The sequence below is a fragment of the Panthera tigris genome, chromosome A3 (assembly GCF_018350195.1).
Source record: "Panthera tigris isolate Pti1 chromosome A3, P.tigris_Pti1_mat1.1, whole genome shotgun sequence".
Classification (NCBI taxonomy): Eukaryota; Metazoa; Chordata; class Mammalia; order Carnivora; family Felidae; genus Panthera; species Panthera tigris.
Window position 1 is genome coordinate 63,523,282 of NC_056662.1, and position 20,212 is coordinate 63,543,493.

At 37.8% G+C, this 20,212-nt stretch overlaps 1 protein-coding gene across 8 annotated transcripts in view; it reads left to right on the forward strand.

The window, feature by feature from the left end:
- PPM1B (protein phosphatase, Mg2+/Mn2+ dependent 1B) overlaps window positions 1-20,212 on the forward strand; it is a 95,200-nt gene that overhangs the window by 48,979 nt on the left and 26,009 nt on the right. For 4 of the 8 annotated variants that reach the window (XM_042981296.1, XM_042981298.1, XM_042981299.1 and 1 more), the window contains exons 2-4: window positions 7,343-8,202; window positions 16,566-16,683; window positions 19,741-19,852. In XM_042981296.1, the coding sequence (XP_042837230.1) occupies window positions 7,357-8,202; window positions 16,566-16,683; window positions 19,741-19,852 (1,076 nt within the window). In that variant the 5' untranslated portion in view covers window positions 7,343-7,356. Of the gene's footprint in view, window positions 1-7,342; window positions 8,203-16,565; window positions 16,684-18,191; window positions 18,282-18,926; window positions 18,989-19,740; window positions 19,853-20,212 lie in introns of those variants that run through there. The other 4 variants (XM_042981300.1, XM_042981303.1, XM_042981301.1 and 1 more) reach the window with 4 other exon arrangements.

The following is a 20,212-nucleotide window of genomic DNA, read 5'->3' on the forward strand; positions in this document are numbered from 1 at the left end:
TTGAATGAGGGGCGCCTTTCTGGCTCAATTGGTAGAGCATGCAACTGTTGGTCTTGGGGTCATGAATTCGAGTCCCACGTTAGGGGTAGTTTACTTAAAAAAATAGGAGGGGGGAAGAAAATATTTGAATGAGTAACTATTGTACTATTATGTAATTTTAAATTAATTGAACAAAGTTAAAGTATTCTTTTGACAGATACATTAAAAGTATGTATAATTTATTTCTGTATTTTATGCACTGATTATTAATGAGAAATTGTAGGGTCATCCCAGACTTGAATGCTACATATTCTGTAAACACATGTGCAATCTTTTAGGTAATTTTAAAAATGTGATTACTTGGAGCACCTTTCTGACTCAGTCTGTAGAGTATGTGACTCTTGATACCTAGGTTGTGAGTTAGAACCCCATATTGGGCTTGGAGTTTCCTTTAAAAAAATAATGAATTAGAATTAAGAAAAATTAAAATGTGATCACTTAAAGTGATTTAAGCAAATTGCTTAAATAAAAAAAGACAAGTAGTCCCCAGTTTTCCAGGTCTGAGAACCCCTTTTAAAATATTATTTCTCAGATTCTTATTGCATAGTACAATTACCATACTGGGCTGCTCTGGGTTTACTAATGTATTTTTCTCAAAGAAGGCAGTGGAAAAGGACAAATGTGTTGTTTTTAGGTAATGCTTTCTGTGTAGACGTTCTTGTAAAAACTCTGTGGCCCACAGAGTTGTATACATCACTGGTTTCTAAACATAGGTATGTAGAACAAGCCATTAGTATTAATTTTTTAAAACTTAGAACTTCTGTTTATTACCTTTCATCTTGAAAAAGGCAAATTGCATTTAATACAGTGATTGACACTGGCTTCCCATGCTGTTAGTATGTCAAATTGGGCTGGTGAGAGAGATCCTAAGGAAGGGAGGAATTTTCACTTTCTCACTTGTATTTGTCGTCATGGTATCCCATTGAAGTTTACATGTATCTATGTTGATTTCCATATGGTCAGGTTTTAATGAAGCTGTCTTCAAAAAGTGAGTAAATGACTATAAAAGATTCCTATCAAAAAATCTGATTGATTGATTATAATAAAGCACACAGGCATACACATGAAAAATGTTAGAACTCCTAATTCCAGTATGATCTCTCATTATGCGGTAAAAACCGTGCTATAATCAGATGTGAAATGTCAACTACAAAAAATTTGAGATTGTCAAAAAAGATTGTTTGAAGTGTAGATCTCTATTGTTGAAACTGTACCTTGCTTGACATGTAGCTAAACGATAGCATGAAATCGCAAGAAATTAGCAAGACATTTAAAAATTGGGCATTCTGAGTATCAAAAACCTTTATGAGGGCGCCTGCGTGGCTCAGTTGGTGAGCGTCTGACTCTTGATTTTGGCTCCAGTCATGGTCTCAGGGTCGTGGAATCAAGCCCCACGTTGGGCTCTGCGCTGAGTGTGGAGCCTGCTTGGGATTCTGTCTCTCCCTTTGCCCCTCTTCCTCGCTTGTGTGCACTCACTCACTCTCTCTAAAATAAAAAACAAACAAAAACTTTGTGATTTTTTTTTTCAGAGATGTTTGATAAAGCCATACAACATGCAATAAGAGTACAAAATTTGGGGGTGCCTGAGTGGTTCAGTCACTTAAGCAGCTGACTTCCGCTCAGGTCATGATCTCGTGGTTCTCAAGTTTGAGCCTGACTGCTCAGAGCCTGGAGCCTGCTTCAGATTCTGTGTCACCCTCTCTCTACCCTTCCCCTGCTCACGCTCTGTCTCTCTGTCAAAAATTTAAAGGGGCGCCTGGGTGGCTCAGTCGGTTAAGCGGCCGACTTCGGCTCAGGTCATGATCTCGCGGTCCGTGAGTTTGAGCCCCGCGTCGGGCTCTGTGCTGACAGCTCAGAGCCTGGAGCCCGTTTCAGATTCTGTCTCCCTCTCTCTGACCCTCCCCCGTTCATGCTCTGTCTCTCTCTGTCTCAAAAATAAACGTTAAAAAAAATTAAAAAAAAAATTTAAAAACACAAAATTTAACAACAACCAAAAAAAGAGTACAAGATTTCACCAAATTATAAACGTTTACAAGGCCCTTTGAGGTTTCTTGTTGAGCAGTAAAACGACGGAAAGCCATATCACAGGGGAAACACTTGTTTTATTTGTCTTGGTCAAAATGACCGAAATAACATGGAACATATGGCAAAATATTAAACTGCATTCCTTTGCCATCAAATGCCTTTGAAACATGCCTGGTATACAGTGCTGATTCGAAGAAACCAGTATGAGAACAATTATACGTTGTGGAAGGTTTGCTTTGCAGTTGATTAAAATATAGGTGTTGTAACATACCTTCTTCCCCTTAGTGTTTGCTGACTTGTGTTTCAGTAATAATGGGGATGAATAGCAAAAGCAGAGAGATGCTAGGCAAATGTGTATTTTCAACAATAAATGTTTTCTTTAATAAAGACCACCTTTTATGGAAGAAAAATTCGTAGTCACATAAGGTAAAAATCGTTCACTGCATCATTCCTAGGTAAATTTCCCCAGCAAAGAAATTGAACCAGGAGTTTATAAGGAGTGGTTAGTGTGTCATCAGTGTAGTTAATTTGATAGAAACAAGACCTTTAACTTTAAATGATAGTAAGTTATTGACAGTGCTTATAAATGAGAAGTAACCAAGACAGACATTTTATCGCATAGAAGTTTGCCGATTATCTCATAGCAAAGTTCTTTGCTTCTGAAGAACAGTAGAACTTAAAATAGGAGTTGCTAATTCCTCAGCAGTATGCAGATATTTAAAAAAAATTTTTTTTAATGTTTTATTTATTTTTGAGACAGGAATAGACAGCATGAACAGGGGAGGGTCAGAGAGAGGGAGACACAGAATCTGAAACAGGCTCCAGGCTCTGAGCTGTCAGCACAGAGCCCGATGCAGGGCTCGAACTCACGGACTAAGAGATCATGACCTGAGCCGAAGTCGTCCGTATGCAGATATTTTTAGATAAAAGAAACACACAGTTTAATGTTCCCATTCAAGATAAAGGTTACTTACCAAGAAGGTATCTATTTTATTTTAATTTTTTTAACGTTTATTTATCATTGAGAGACACAGAGCATGAGCAGGGGAGGGCAGAGAGAGGGAGAGACACAGAATCTGAAGCAGGCTCCAGGCTCTGAGCTGTCAGCACAGAGCCCGACTTGGGGCTCGAACTCACAAACTGTGAGATCATGACCTGAGCCAAAGTCGGTCGCTCAACCGACTGAGCCACCCAGGCGCCCCAAGAAGGTATCTATTTTAAAGAAGGTAGTGTTACCAAATAAATAAGCATTTGGAGGATAAATTTAGTTTGGAAATATAATGGTTTGTTTTGTGATTTTTGTTGGAAAAAAAGGTCATGTATAGTTACTGCCAAATTTGCATACTTTAAGTACTTGGGAATTGTGGTATATGTTCTAGGAAAACTCCTACATTGGCATCGAGAGCGTTCACAGCAGAGATGCCTGGGTGGCTCAGTCGGGTAAGCAGCCTGCTCTTAATGAGCTTGCAGTTTCGTGAGTTCAAGCCCTGCATCAATCTCTGTGCTAGCAGCACAGAGCCTGCTTGGGATTCTCTCTTTCCCTCTCTCTCTCTCTCTGCCCTTCCCCCCACTCATGCTGTCTCTGTCTCTCTCAAAATAAACAAATAAACTTAAAAAATTTAAAAAAAAAGATTATTCACAACAGCATTGTTTTATAGTTCTAAAAAATGAGAAGTAACTCAAATATTCATTGATAGTAGAATGGATAATAGCTCTGCATCAGTGTGGATGGATCTCAGAAATCTAGTGGTGGGCCAAAAAAATGATAAAAATAGTAGAGCAACACCTACTGTATTTCACATCAATGTATAATGTGAAACATATAAAACTAAACAATTGCACGTCAAATGGTTAAAATACAAGGGATACAATGGTAATATTCAGGATAATAGGAAACTTCAGTGATCTTGGTAATGTGTTATTTCTTAAATTGTATAGTGGGTACATAGGTGTTCATTTTTTTACTCTTTAGCTATATGTGTACATTATATAAACTCATATGTATGATATTTCATGTTTAAAAAACTAAATCACTGAAGGACAACCCCAACTTTAATGTTTATTTATTTTTGAGAGAGAGTGTGAGTGGGGGAGGGACAGAGAGAGAGGAGGACAGAGGATCCGAAGAGGGCTCTGTGCTGACATCAGAGAGCCTGACTTGGGGCTCGAACTCACGAACTGTGAGATCATGCTCTGAGCAGAGAGTTGGACGCCCAGCTGATGGAGTCACCCAGGTGCCCCAAGGGACAACCTCAACTTTAAAATAGCAATTTGGAATTAAAAAATGACCAGTTTGCAGAAGAATGCAGTTCCTGACAAAGCCAGTAGGTGTACTGGTGACCTAAGCTCTGTCAGATACCCATTTCCTGGACTTTGAATCTTGAGCAAGTGACTTTGAGAGGGAGACAGCAGGTAGGAACCGTTGGAGTGAGAGCAGCAGCAGCACAGAAGCAAGGCTGTTCTTGGTGTAAATTTCAGTGTTTGGCTCCTTTGTTTGGGACAGGGCTTCTTTGATGATTTTCCGAGTCAGCCTTCCAGTCGCTGTTTGGTTCTTAATGTTCCCTGTAACTTTCTATCGAAGACCCCTTCTTCCGTCCCTCCTTTCTTTATTCCTAAAAACAAATTTGGAAATAGAAATTTCCCAACTATTGTTTTAATTTTCAAAATGAGGAGTTCTTATGAATTTTGAATCTATTTGTTGAAGTGTAAAACAGTAGCACCTTAATTGCAAGAACATCAAGATGATGGAAATGACAGCACTTTTTTTTTTTTTTCCCCATAATTGATAGATGGGCTTGAAAAGTGGTTTGAGGGGTGCCTGGCTGGCTTAGTAGCTGGAGCCTGCAGCTCTTGATCTTGAGTCATGGGCTTGAGCCCCATATTAGGAACAGAGATTACTTAAAAAAAATTTAAAAGTAGGGGCACCTGGCGGGCTTAGTCAGAAATATGTGCAACTTGATTTCGAGATTGTGAGTTCAAATCCCATATTGGGTATAGAGATTACTAAAAATAAATAAATAAAAACCTTAAAATAATTTTAAAAAGTTAAATCTAAAGAAAAAAAGTGGTTTGATAAATAGTCAATAATTCAGTTAATTTGCATTTAGGTATGATCTAAGTTGTCTTTCTCAGCTGAAATAGCGATTAAAAACAAGAATCCAGGGGCACCTGGATGGTTCTGTCGGCTAAGCGTCTGACTCTTGATTTCGGCTCAGGTCATGATCTGGTGGTTCATGAGATCAAGTCCTGAGTAGGGCTCACTCTGGCAGCTCAGAGCCTGCTTGGGATTCTTTCCCTCCCTCTCTCTCCTCTCTGTCTGCCCCTCCCCCCCACTCACATGGGCACTCACTTTCTCTTAAACATTTAAAAACAAGAATCTAAATAAAAATGTACTTAGAAGTAGGCTTTCAGATTGTTGTGTCACAGTTTTAAACCAGTGCATTAAAAAATAAACATTGTATTACATTGCTGTTAATACAGAATATAGTTTTGTATACTTGAATGGAAAATAATTTTTATGTTTTTTGAATCTTACCTTTCAGAATTCCTTTTTTAAATATTTATATTTGTAATTTGTTAGTATAGTATTCTATAACTCATGAAAAATTGTAAAATTGTGTAATTTATAAATATTATATATGGTGGTTCATTGGGATTTTAGAAATAGAGATAAAATTTTATTGTAAAGTTAGGTTAATGAGCATAGCTGAAGAAGATATGAAAAAGATTTTCATAGCTGTAAGTTATCTAGGGACGCCTGGGTGGTTCAGTCGGTTAAGCATTGACTTGATTTCGGCTCAGGTCATGATCTCACGGCTTGTGAGGTCTATCCCTGAATTGGGCTCTGTGCTGACAAGCTCAGAGACTGCTTTGGATTCTCTCTCTCTCTCTCTCTCTCTCTCTCTCTCTCTCTCTCTTCCTCCCTCCCTCCCTCCCTCCCTGCCTCCCCCCCCCCCTCAATAACTAAATACGTAAATAAACTTAGAAAAAAAAAGACGGTTGATCTGGACTGGTGTCTTTCAAAATGTGATTCTTTAGTTGCTAGCATGCTCTTTTGAATGTCCCTATCTAAGATCTCCTGAAAAAAAATCTTTGGGTGTGTGGATGAGCTATGGAATCTGCATTTTGAGCAAATAACAGCAAACATTTTATGGTTTGACTATTTTTCAAGTACTGTTCTAAGCACACTACATTAACTCATTCTTCACTGCAACCCTGTGAAGTGTAGGTACTCTTGTTATCCCATTTGACAGAGGGGAGGTGGGGGTGCAAGTGACTAATTCAGAGCAGGAATTTGAGGTAGAAGTGACTAAGAAGCTTACGGTCACACAGCTAATGAGTGTTAGGGCCAGGATTGTAGGTAGGAAACTGACAGGGCATCTCCACGCTTACTTGGAGAACCACTACTCTAGTCCAAGTCCTTGGAAATTGGAAAAGCTTTATTCTAAAATAATAGGAAAGTCAGGAGGGAGGGCGATGCACAGTGGTACTTACCTTAGCACTACCTAGTAGTACTGTCTATGAATTTTAAGTCTTTTGTCAGTCAGCACTTAGTAAAAGTTGTCCTAATGCTACTCCATGCTTACAAAACTTGACAACAGTAAGTATGTTCTGTAGCACATCATTAAAGTTGTGTTGTTTTATTGTTTCTGCCAGAATCCCAGGTAAAGGTTTTCATTTGATACACAGTAAAGCTTTGATAAAATCAGATGTTTGTAGAATGGAGATTTTATGTTTCAATTGAGTTTTGAGGTTGTCAGGATCACTGGGGGAAAACATAATACATGCCTTTGGAAGTCTTTCTGAAATACAGTCGCATACTTTAGTACCTTAATCTATTGGAAAAAATGCCACACCAGTCTGAACTTCTATATGAACTCCAGGGTGATCTTAGTTGCATGTTTAAGAAAACTTAGCCAGGTTTTGTTTCTTTGTTTTCCTTTCTCCTGGAACAGTGATTCTCAATGTACTGCACATATAAATCACCGGAGAGGCTTCAAAAAATTACTGATATCTGGGTCCTACCCCTAGAGGTTCTGATTTAATCGGTCTGATGATTCTAATGTGCTACGATTGAGAAACCGCCGTTCTAGAATAAGGATATGTGGGGAAATTTTCTTGGTTTCTTTTTTGTTCCAGTAAATTCAGATAACACTGAAAAATATACGAGATAGGAGTTAGCAGAGAATAGATAGAATAGTGAAGAATAGAATAGAATATAGATCATTGTCTCACAGACTGAAGCATATAACACTTGGCAATTTTTGTTTTCTTTCAGATTCATTATTAAACATGGGTGCATTTTTGGATAAACCCAAAACTGAGAAACATAACGCTCATGGTGCTGGGAATGGTTTACGTTATGGCCTGAGCAGCATGCAAGGATGGAGAGTGGAAATGGAAGATGCACACACAGCTGTTGTAGGTATTCCTCACGGCTTGGACGACTGGTCATTTTTTGCAGTTTATGATGGTCATGCTGGATCTCGAGTAGCAAATTACTGCTCAACACATTTATTAGAACACATCACTAATAATGAAGACTTTAGGGCAGCTGGGAAATCAGGGTCTGCTCTTGAGCCCTCAGTGGAAAATGTCAAGAGTGGCATCAGAACTGGCTTTTTGAAAATTGACGAATACATGCGTAACTTTTCCGACCTCAGAAATGGAATGGACAGAAGTGGTTCAACTGCAGTGGGGGTCCTGATTTCACCCAAGCATATCTACTTTATCAACTGTGGTGATTCACGTGCTGTTCTGTACAGGAATGGACAAGTCTGCTTTTCCACCCAGGATCACAAACCTTGCAATCCAAGGGAGAAGGAGCGAATCCAAAATGCAGGAGGCAGCGTAATGATACAGCGTGTTAATGGTTCATTAGCAGTGTCTCGTGCTTTGGGGGACTATGATTACAAGTGTGTTGATGGCAAGGGCCCAACAGAACAACTTGTTTCTCCAGAGCCCGAGGTTTATGAAATTTTAAGAGCAGAAGAGGATGAATTTATCATCTTGGCTTGTGATGGGATCTGGGATGTTATGAGTAATGAGGAGCTCTGTGAATTTGTTAAATCTAGGCTTGAGGTATCTGATGACCTGGAAAATGTGTGCAATTGGGTAGTGGACACTTGTTTACATAAGGTATGTAAGTCTTTTTGTTATAATTATAAATACCCTATTAATTTTGAAAAGGCACGGTAAGTAAAATTAACCAAACTTAAATTTTGAAAACTTTTCCCTTAGGGAAAACCTGTGTATTTTTAAATTATCTTCTTCATCAGAAATGACTTATTTATTTATTTGTTATTATTAATTAATTAATTTATTTTTGGCCATCCTCGTTTATCTCAGCCTTCTAATTTGAAAATTAGGTTTAATAAGCTTGTGGCATTTGTTCTCATTTAAGTACTTTATGGCTTGTTGATGTGGCAAGGGCATCTATATAGAATTGTGCCTTTTGATTTAAATTCTCAGCACTGGCAATAAGCTGTCTTATGCCTGATTTTGAAGCAGTTTGGTGAACCATGTATATAGTATAGTTCTGTATTAGATCTACAAAAGATATGCCAGAGACCTAGGCTAAGTCAAGTTTTGTGATTTATATCTGAGCCTCCTGGCAGATGAGATGAAAACCGAAGTAAAAGTACAAATTGTGTATATCTTATTGTCTAATAAAAGCAGCTCTTTCCTAGTGATAAAATCAAAAAGGAATTTTCATGTGGCTCCATGTAAGTGATGTATGACATGGTGGAGAATATCTTAGCTTTTGTAGAAGATACCAGAGTTCTTTTCCTATAGGTGTTTTTGTCAGCAGTGATTCAAAACCAGAGACTAACGTAAAATACAATCCTGTGAAGAATTCCTGTGGAACATGAACGTTTAGTTTTATAATGTTCTGTGAATCTTAACTTGATACAGTAATAGGGAAAGAAACTCCAGACTAACTTATTTAGCAATTCCCTTCAATGTTTTTAAAGTATTCAGTAGTTTCCAATGGGTTTTGACAGTGTCTGTATAGCAATCAGGTAAAATTGGAGTTATCTGGCCAGTGCCTAGGATATGCGTGTATTGTATGACTCTGATTGAAAAGATAACTAAGGCAAAACTAATCTTTGATTATATGAAAGAAAGGTTTTGACTTATTTATTCTGTCTAGATTAGAACTGTTCTGTCTCTCCACCATGTAAGTTGCTTTGGAAGGTACAAGCATAGCCAAAAAACTTCCCAGGAGGGATCTCTGAGTCTATGGAAGTACCCAGGTTTTGGTGAAGTGTCTATTTCTTTTCCATAGAACGGGAAAAGGCAACTTCAAATAGACAAAATTTAAGGGCTGCTATTTGTAGATGGCAGCTTTTTTCCGGAAGGGTTTTTAATGGTGGTTCCTTTAGCTCTTTTGATTTTTTTTTTTCCTTAAGCGCACTGTATTCTTTTTTTTTTCTTTTCTTTTCTGTTTTTTGTTTTTGTTCTTGTTTTTTTGTTTTTTTGTTTTTTTTACCTGGACAAGTTAAGCACTGAAGGTATCGATGGCTGTCAGTGATTGAATAGTCAGTGGCTCAAAAATGCCTTCTCCTTGGACTCTAAATAGAGAGATTCTGACCTGCAGCTTTTTAAGACAAAAGCAAGCAGGTGTTTTTTGGCCTGACCAGCAGATGAAAACAGAATTTTCCCTGATTATCAAACTAGTATTTACTTGGCTATTGAAAAAAATTCCAGATAATCCAGAACATATAAACACTCAACAATTTTGCCTCTCACCTAACTTGGCTACATTCATTGTTGTGGTATGTATCTTTCTAGTCTTTTTTTGCCTGCCTGTGAGTGTGTGTATTTTTATTAAAATGAGATCATTATACTTGTTATTCTACAATATGCTTTTTCATTCAACAATATGCTGTAGAGAGATCGCCATGTCTGTAGGTGTCAGTCTAAATCATTTGTCATGGTTGCATAGCATTTTGTTGAAAGAATGGCATGTAGTTTTGAAGGGAATAGCCACAATCTAGTAGGTCTGTAATTTGGAGTAAAAAAGAAGTTTGTGTTGTGGATAAACTGCACTCTCCCTTCCGTAGAAAGGATGCTAGTTTTCAGGAATTTGACTTGACCCTTCAGAATGGAGTTGAAAGGATTCTGGTAGCTTATCTTCATATCTTCGCTTGATAGCTTTTATCAGTTTAAAGTGATTAAATATTCCCGTTGATGGCATTAAACATTCTGAATTCCTAGAATCTCAGAAATGATAAATTACTATAGTAATGGGGCAAAAGGTTGGAACACATGATTCATTCAGTTGTAGTGGAAGTTGACCATCATAGTTCCTTTGAGTGAAGCTGCATTCAAATTGAAATCAGTTTTGAGAAGCTTAATTAACTTTTATGTTGAAAGATTACAGACTTATGAATGTTTTGAACCTTGCATGTTACTTAATGGAATTAAATGTTAAACACCTTATCCATTTCTGTTTTTCTAACTCCATAATTTTGTCATTTCACTCATTTGTATTGTAAAACTAAGGGTTAGCAATATTATAAAAACATGGACGCCTGGGTGGCTCAGTCAGTTAAATGTCCAACTTTGGCTCAGGTCATGATCTCATGGTTTGTGAGTTCAAGCCCCACATGGCGCTCTCTGCTGTCAATACAGAGCCTGCTTCGGATCCTCTGCTCCTGCCATCCTCACATCAAAAATAAATAAACATTAGGGGCACCTGGTGGCTCAGTTGGGTAAGCGTCCGACTTCTGCTCAGGTCATGGTCTCAACGGTTTGTGAGTTCGAGCCCCGCATCTGGCTCTGTGCTGACAGCTCAGAGCCTGGAGCCCACTTCAGATTCTGTGTCTCCCTCTCTCTCTGCCCCTCCCCCACTCATACTCTCTCTCTGTCTCTCTCAAAAATAAATACAACATAAAAAAAAAAAAACATTAAAAAAATTAAAATAATGTGAGTAGGGGCGCCCGGGTGGCTCAGTCGGGTAAGCCTTTGACTTCGGCTCAGGTCATGATCTCGTGGTTCATGGGTTTGAGCTCTGCATCATGCCCTGTGCTGACAGCTCGGAGCCTGGAGCCTGCTTGGGATTCTGTGTCTCCCTTTCTCTCTGCCCCTCCCTTGCTCGTACTCTGTTTCTCAAAAATAAACATTAAAAAATTAAAAAAATATATGATTAAAATAGAATATGATTACTTTGAACTTAGTCTGAAAGATTGAATACAAAATTTTAGATTTCATGGAAAGCACTTTAGCCTTGTGCTTGGCACTTAGTGATTGCTCAGTAAGTGAGAGCTACTTCAAGAGGAGAAAGCGAGAATAGACACAGTTTTTAAGTATTGAAGTTTTCGTGATAATAGATTTAAATGATGTGTTAATATTTTCTAACACTTGTCATGCCCTAATAGTTTACAAGCACTTTTATATGTTAACTCATGAAATCTTGGGAGATTGTGATAATCATCGTAATCACAATAGCATCAGTAAATTACTGCTTTTTATGAGCAAACGCTATTCTAAGCACTTTACAGGTATTTTAACGCATTTAATTTTCACAACCATGAAAGGTAGTTAGCATTATTATTGCTAATGATAATCTTTTTTTCAGGATTGCCACTTAGCAATATGAAGCTGTAAGTGTTGGATGACTCTGGTCAGGCATTACTCTCTTTAAGATATTTAACTGTAGGAGAGAATAGTCCCTAAGAAAGCACCCTTCCCATTTTATTGCCAGTGCTGGCATCCATGGTATTTATGTTAATTTCAGGTTGCATAGAAAACATAGCGGCTGTTTGCATACCCTTTCATAACTTATAAGTAACCCTCATTTATCCTCCTAGTAACCTTCTGAGGTGAACAAAATAAAAATCTATTTCCAATTTGCAATTAAGGAAATGGAGGCTTGACATTAAAAGATAGCTGTAAGTCCTGTTTTGGTGAGTGTTGAAGCCAAGAGTAGAATTCACGTTTCCGGACTCAAGTTTGGTGTGTTTATTGCCAGTATTTCTCAGAGGGTTTCATGAAAAATTTTTCCTGAAGGATAACACTAAGTACAAGATGAATAACATTTGCAAACAAATACGAAGATGTTTTAAGTAAAGTTACTAATCTTGATGTCCTTTTAAAAAATCTCATCCCCCTTAAGCAACCACATATATTCTTCCAAATAATTCTGTTTATTATACAAACATACAGGAGTATAAAAATAGGCGGAGGGGTTGGTTTGTTTTTTACTGTTTACAGAAATGGATCATACTATGCATGTTACTTTGCCACCTGCTTCATTTTTCTTAAATTATAAAACTCAGTGTTCCTTTAAATTGTTCTTTTATTTTTCTTTTAAAATACTATTTGATATTCCTAAATTCAGTTTATATGCTACTTATCAGAAGCTCATTTATTTTATTTTGCTTTTTTTTTTTTAAGTTTTATTTTTATTTATTTTTGAGAGAGAGAGCATGCACGGGAGGGGCAGAGAGAGAGGAAGAGAGAGAGAGTCCCCAACAGGCTCCACACTGTTTGCGTGGAGCCTGATGTGGGGCTGGAACTCATACACTTTAAGATCATGACCTGAGCAGAAATCAAGAGCTGGATGCTTAACTAACAGAACCACCCAAGCTTATTTATTTTAAAACATGAGATAGTACTTGATAGTTGGATAAAATTGAGGTAAGTTAATGACTTATTTTCCAAAGGCAGCATCATTCCAGATTAGTAGTCCAATACGGAAAATGCACTTGTGTATCCCCCAAAACAACTGTTCAGCTCTAAACTCAGGAGTTTTTCCATTATAGTTTTCAGAAAATATAATTCTGAATAATGCAAAGGTAGACCTGGATCGTGTTAGAATGGAGTGTGGTTGGGTATTTTGGGGCATGGAAGGGAAGGACTGAATGTAAAAGTATAGTCTGTAGTGTAGTGATTCCCAAACTTTCTTAGTCCCATGTTGCCGGAGTGTCTTAGTAATTTTTTCACAGTGCTACTTAGCCATACTAATATTTAACAGATACAAGTGTTTATGTAGTGAGATGCAAACTTAATGAGTATATATGTCTTAACAAAATAATACACATACATTGAAAAAATACTTTATTTCATTCTTTAAGAAACCACAGTTACATATTAATGAGATATGTGTACCTGTTGGTCACTGCACGACTTCTCAAACATTATAATTATTGGGCATGGCCATCTTCATTGCCTGTATCACATTGATTTTTTTTTTTTTTTTAATGGGACTTGCTTTTTATCACACCAACTCTTAAAACCCCGGCTTTGAAAAGATAGGATGTCATTGAGAGGAATATCACATTATCTAATGTTAAAACTGTGAATTACTTCACGGTAGATTGTGGGGTGTCCACAGATGTGAAGTATCACTGTATTTCCCCTTATTTTTAATATCTCTGTGAGTACATCACAGCACCCTGGGGCTTTTTGGTGCACCATGTGAGAACCATGGGTTTAGTATTAGAACATAGGCTTTGGAGCCAGACAGCTGGGTTTTAAGTTATACCGCACCACATAGAATGAATTCGGGTGAAGTTGCAGTTTCTACATCTTATAAGATAGCGGTGAATGATAATATCTTTGTGGAGTTGTTGAGGGTAAAGCTCTTGGTAAGTGCCTGAATAGTTCTCTGGTTTATAGACCTCGATAAATTTTAATTCTGTAGATGATGGTTGTGAAACAGGGAGGTGAAGGAAATACAGGTTCAGGGAATAAGGTAATGGTGGAAGGGAGTGTTCTTGAAGTAATCATAGACTCCATCTCTCATGGATAGGTGAAAATTTGGTCTATTTTTGAAGTTTGGCTGGTGTTTGAACATGTAAGTAAGATAAGCACAGTACCAGGCTGAAAAAAATGATTAAAAAAATGAGGAATATTGATGGTTTACTTATCAGATACTCATTTACTAACCTTGGCAATGGTATTCTGTTCACAACTTACTTTCATATGCCATGTTAACACTTGATCCAGGACACTTCTTTATAACTGGGCAGCATTCAGCTTTAAAATTAACCACATCAGATTATTTTCTGTTTCCATTTAAATGCCCTTACATATGGCAGGGACGCTGGCTGCTTTGACCTAGAACTATCCGTTAGTGGTCTAATTCCTTAGAGTGGTACTGCTGTGCTGTTGTCAAAAAATAAAAAGAAGAGGCACTGAAATAATCAGTTTTAAATATCTGGCTAATTGCTTCAGTTCACCAAGCTGGATTTGTTTTGTTTTTATCATGTTTCATTTCTGAACTTAATGAAAAATTTATACTGATTATGTAAGGATAGTTTATCTCTAGAAAACTGAGGAGGCATAAAGGGAAAAACATCTTTTTAAGTTGCTGTATAAAAATTACTGAAACGCACTCATACGTTGTACTTAGGGGAAAGTCATCTTTATGTAGAAATAGAAGCATCCTTGAAATCACACATGCTTAGGTGTAAATGTAAATTATTTCCTTTATTTTTTGATATTTAAACTTCCTTAAACTATCTTTCAGTTAATTTTCCAATTGGTAGGATTTAATTTTTATAACATAAAAACCTAATGGAAATTGTGTGTGTGTGTGTGTGTGTGTGTGTGTGTGTGTGTGTGTGTGTCTTGAATGTCTATGGTATAAAGCTTTTCCTGACCTGAACTTACATGGTAAATCCTGTAGAATGTGTTGACTCTTTTTTTGGGTGGGAGGGGGAAGCTATTTGGAACCATGGTGTGTTTATGTGTGGATATGTATATATATTCATACAGCCATTGTAGTATTTCTAATATTAAGTCATTGTGAAAGTCTTGGTGGGTTTCATTAAAGAACGAAATTAGTTTGGACCAATCCTGATTTTTTGGAAATCTTGATTTTTTTTTTTTTTCCCCTCCCAAATACAGAGAATCTGGTTATATACTCATGATGTTTCTTCCTACTAAAGCATGCAAGTCTGTGAAAAGTTTTTTTTTTTTTGAAGCCTTCTTAAGGCCTGGCCTCCATTGCCTTCACATTTTGCAAGATCTTTCTGTCTTTTTGGCTGTGTCATGTGGGTTCCAAAAAAGTGACAAGTCTGAACAAACAGTGCCTGCCTAGATTCTGGCCATACTGAATGAAAAGACTAGAATGGATGTGGCCTAGGCTTTTTTCACTTGAGTTGGCAAAGGGCACCATCAGACAAAATAGCCTACCACCTACATTGATTTAGTTTGTTTAGAATCATAAATAGAAACCATGGGGAGGGAGGGAGGGGGTTGAAAAGTCACTATTTCAAGAAGTTTTATTCTTTTTTTTTCTTTATTTTTTAAAAATGTTTATTTTTGGTAGAGGAAGGGAGAGAGCATGAGCAGGGTAGGGGCAGAGAGAGAGAGAGGGAGACACAGAATCCAAAACAGGCTCTAGGCTCTGAACTGTCAGCACCGAGTCTGACGCAGGGCTGGAACTCGTGAACCGCAAGATTATGACCTGAGCTGAAGTCGAACGCTTAACCTACTGAGCCACCCAGGTACCGCCCCGCCCCCCTTTTTTTAAGAGAGGAAGAGAGAGCACTTGAGCTGGGGAGAGAGAGAGAAGCTTAAGCAGGCTCCACACTCAGCGTGGAGCCACATATGGGGCTCGATCCCACGACGCTGGGATCGTGACCTGAGCCAAAATCAAGAGTTGCATGCTTAACCGAGTGAGCCATCCAGGTGACCTAAGCACTGTTTTATCCTGTTCTAAGAAACTCCGTTAAAGTAATATATCTATAGGAAAAGTAATGAGAAAGTTTTAAATTCATTTTTCATAATCTTACGGTAGTAGTCTACTTTTTAAATATAGATCATTTATACGTGATAGTGTGATTAACAAGGCAGCAGTAAAATTTGTCCTTAAGTTAGCAGTTTTAGCTCCCCTCTGCAGACTCTGACCCTGTTTGTGATTCTGTTTAACAATATGATGGCTTTTCTTCAAAAGTTCTTCTATCTGACTGTATAGTATCTCAGCCATCCAGTTACATTCCATTGTTTGCTATCCTCGGAATGGTTTATAATCTGTTTTCTCTCTGCTTAATTGTTCAGTATAGTCTCTTGAGTATCCTAATGATCAGTAATTTTCAGCTGTGTCAAATTCAGTGGCGTTTTGCTAGCATTGCTCTAATGCAGGTTAATTAGGTGAAAATTACACACTTGTTTGGGAAGATGTGTTTTGGGCTTGAGCCACTTTGGGAATATGTAGTCTTGAGTGGGAAACAGTTTAGACGATGTAATGCATATAAAGATGCATCTCCTCATTTCCTCATTTGTGGAGTGTTGGTGGGTAAGAATAGGTACACAGAATTAAAAGTCATAAAATAATTCCAGATCTACCCCTATCTAGAGATCTTATTTCTTCAGGGAATGCTTCAAATAGTTCTTTGGAATGGAAATGAATGTGTTGAATGTGTGCATTCTGGTGATTTAAATAAACTATAATTGCTTAATGTAATTAACTCTGTTTTGAATTAAATAATAGGAAGTTGCTGGACTGTAGAAATATAATTCTTTCTTTTTCTTTCTTGAATATACAGGGAAGTCGAGATAACATGAGTATTGTACTAGTTTGCTTTTCAAATGCTCCCAAGGTCTCAGATGAAGCAGTGAGAAAAGATTCAGAGCTGGATAAGCACTTGGAATCACGGGTTGAAGGTAAGTAAGAAAGGTGCTTTTTTTTTTTTTAAGAAGGAAAGGAAAAGTATTCTTCCTTGTTTATCAAGTAGTTTTTTTTTTAATTGGGAAAAAATGACTAAGTATTTCTAAACAAGGCCTTAAAAAACAGGCATCTGTCTGCCTGAGATTTACTGTCACATCTTGGACCAGTGAGTGGGAATTGATTGGCAGGGAGAAGAGATAGGCCTATGATACCCCCAAGGAGAAAAATTCGAAAATACTGTTAAACCTTGCTATTTTATTGTCCCTTTCCTTTGTTATACTTTTAGTGGAGGAGTCCAGTGAAATTTGCCTCCAGGGTTATCATGAACATCAAGTGCTATAATTCCACTAATACTAATTCCCTCCTACCAAGTTAATCATAGGAATTCATTACTGTAGGTTTTTATCTTCCCGATTAGAGTTAGCATTGGTGTTGTGAGAGATCATTGATTTTACAATTGACCCTTGATCAGCATGGGGGTTGGGGGTACAAACACACCACCACCCCCACCTCTTTTCCCAGCACTCCCCATAAGTTAAAAATGCACACATAAGTTTTTGCTCCCCTGAAACTTAATTGACTGGAAACCTCACTGATGACATAGACAGTCTATTAACACGTATTCAAAGTAAGCTAGAGGAAAGAAAGTGTTAAGAAAATCATAAGGAGAAAATACACTTACAGTAGTGTACTGTATTGGAAAACAATCTATACATGAATGGCCCCATGCAGTTCAAACCTGAGTCATTCAAGGGTCAACTGTACTTATTTTTTTAATCTTTTATTTTGCAGTAATTTTAAATTTATAGAAGAGTTGAAAAAAAATCAGGAGAGCTCCCATGTACATGTAGTACCTTTTACTTAGATTCCCCATCTTGTTTACATTATAATTCATTTGACTTCTCTCTATATATACTTTCTGTAACATACCCAGTCTTCTCTCTCTGTCTCTGTCTGGCTGTCTCTCTCTCTCTCTCTCTCTCTCTCTCTCGTGGCAATGTCTGGAGACCTTTTTGATGTCATAACTGAGAGGGTGTCGCCAACCTCTAGTATGGAGTAGAGGCCGGGGATGTTGCTTAACATTTTGCAGTACACAGACAGCCTCTACAACAAAAATTTGTCTAGTCCAGGGCTCCTGGATGGCTCAGTTGCTTAAGCATCCAGCTTCGTCTCGGGTCATGATCTCACAGTTTGTGAGTTTGAGCCCCTTGTGGGGCATGGTGCCGACAGCTTGGAGCCTGCAGCCTGCTTCGGATTCTGTGTGTGTGTCTCTCTCTGCCCCTCCTCCACTTGTGCTTCTCTCTTTCTCTCTCTCTCTCTCTCTCTCTCTCTCTCTCTCTCTCTCAGAAATAAACATTAAACATTTTTTTTGTCTGGTCCAATATGTCAGTAGTGCTAAGGCTGAGAAATCCTGTGCTATAGAGATGCAAGTATAAGGCAGGAGAATTACAGTCCTGCCTCCAAGAAGCTTGCAGTCTTATGACACATTAGCTATCATATGCAGTGGAAGTGTGCAGCGGTGCACCTGCTCCAGGCTTAGGTCAGAGACGCATTTGAGAAAGTGACATAAGAAGTTGAAACCTGAAGAATGAGTGTGAATGAACTATGCAAAATAGGTTGGTCGGACTGGCAGAAAGAGCGTAGAAGTACATGTGAAGATCTAGAAGCAGGAGAAGGCTGCTCTGAACGGAGCCTGTGGGAATAAAAGGGTCAGGGGCAGAGTCGAATGGGAGTGGTGAAAGTTAAGGTTATGGTGAGGGCCTGGTGAGGCGTGGTGACCGCCAAGGATACTGCTTTTTTGTTAACTTCAAGTCAGTGGGCAGTGTCTGATTTTTGAGGAGTTCATATCATTCTTTTTAAATTTTTTTAATGTTTATTTATTTTTGAGAGAGAAAGAGACAGGGTGTGAGTGGGGGAAGGGTGGAGAGAGAGGGAGACACAGAAACTGAAGCAGGCTCCAGGCTCTGAGCTGTCAGCACAGAGCCCAGTGCGGGGCTCGAACCCATGAACCGTGAGATCATGACCCGAGCCCAAGTTGGACGCCCAACTGACCGAGCCACCCAGGAGCCCCAAGGAGTTTATATCTTAATACTGGCCAAATAATCATGTACTAAATACCTGTTTTCCATAAATTGTAAATGTAAACGGAACATGTAAATGTTTTACTTTGTTCTAAGCTTCAGCAAGTTCTGTGACTCATTTTCCTTTCTTTAAATTGTTGTGGAACATTACTACTTAGGTATCAAAAACCTTATAAAACGACATGGATGGACCTAGAAAGTATTATGCTAAATGAAATAAGACCGAGAAAGGTAAATACCTTATGATTTCATTTCTATGTGGAATCTAGAAAACAAAACAGAAAGACTCCTGGATATGAGGAGCACACTGGTGGTTGCCAGAGGAAGGATAGGCGAACTAGGTGAAGGGGATTAAGAACTACAGACTTCCAGTTATCAAGTCACAGGGCTGAAAAGTACAGCATAGGGAATACAGTCAGTAATATTGCACTGACGTATGGAGACTACGCTTACCGTGGCGAGCATTTAGTAATGTATATAATTGTCGGATCACTATGTACACCTGAAACAAATATAATACGTCAGCTATTCTTTGATTAAAAATGAACAATCTTATAAAGTGATTTCTGTTTTTTCTCCTTTTCCTTACAATCCTTATCCATCGCTTTTTTTTTATAATTATAGTCTTAATAACTTTTGTATTTTTATATAAAATCAGATCAGATGTATATGCTTTTCCACATAACTGTACTAACAGGGATCATTTTTAGTGATTATAAACCATTTCACTCGGCTTATACCAAAAATTTCTCCACTATTGCTGTATCATAGAACGTTTCCTTTGTTTCAGTTTTTGCTTTTATGTATGCACCTAACTTTTTATATTAACTTTTTTTGTTCCTCGTGTGATAGTAAGATAATGTTTGCTTTTTTTACATTTGAAAATTGATACTACCAAATAGTACCCCTCGTTTCACTCTGTGAATCCGGACTTACCACATTAATTTAGGAACTCTTTTTAAAAACTTGCAGAAATTATGGAGAAGTCTGGTGAGGAAGGAATGCCTGATCTTGCCCATGTCATGCGCATCTTGTCTGCAGAAAATATCCCAAATTTGCCTCCTGGGGGAGGTCTTGCTGGCAAGTAAGTAGAACAAAAAGAACTAATTTTGAGTTCATTTATAATTAGTAATTAATTTTGGGCAAGAAGTATATCAGTTATCTAAAAATGAAATGAGTTGACGGTTCTTTTACTAGAGAAGAACTTTAAAATTTCATCCAAAAGGGATTTTTTTTTAAGGGAATTATTTATCATGTGCTTTGAAGGTGAAGGTCCTATTTCCTTGATAAATGAGAACAAATTTGGGGTTGTGCTGGATCAGATTATGAGTGAGATATAGAAACTATGTTCTTGGCAAGTGTTTAAGTGTGGCAATTAATTTTTGAGAACGGTCCAGATGAAGCCTTATTTTAAATACTCAAGCTTAGTAATTGTATGCAATTT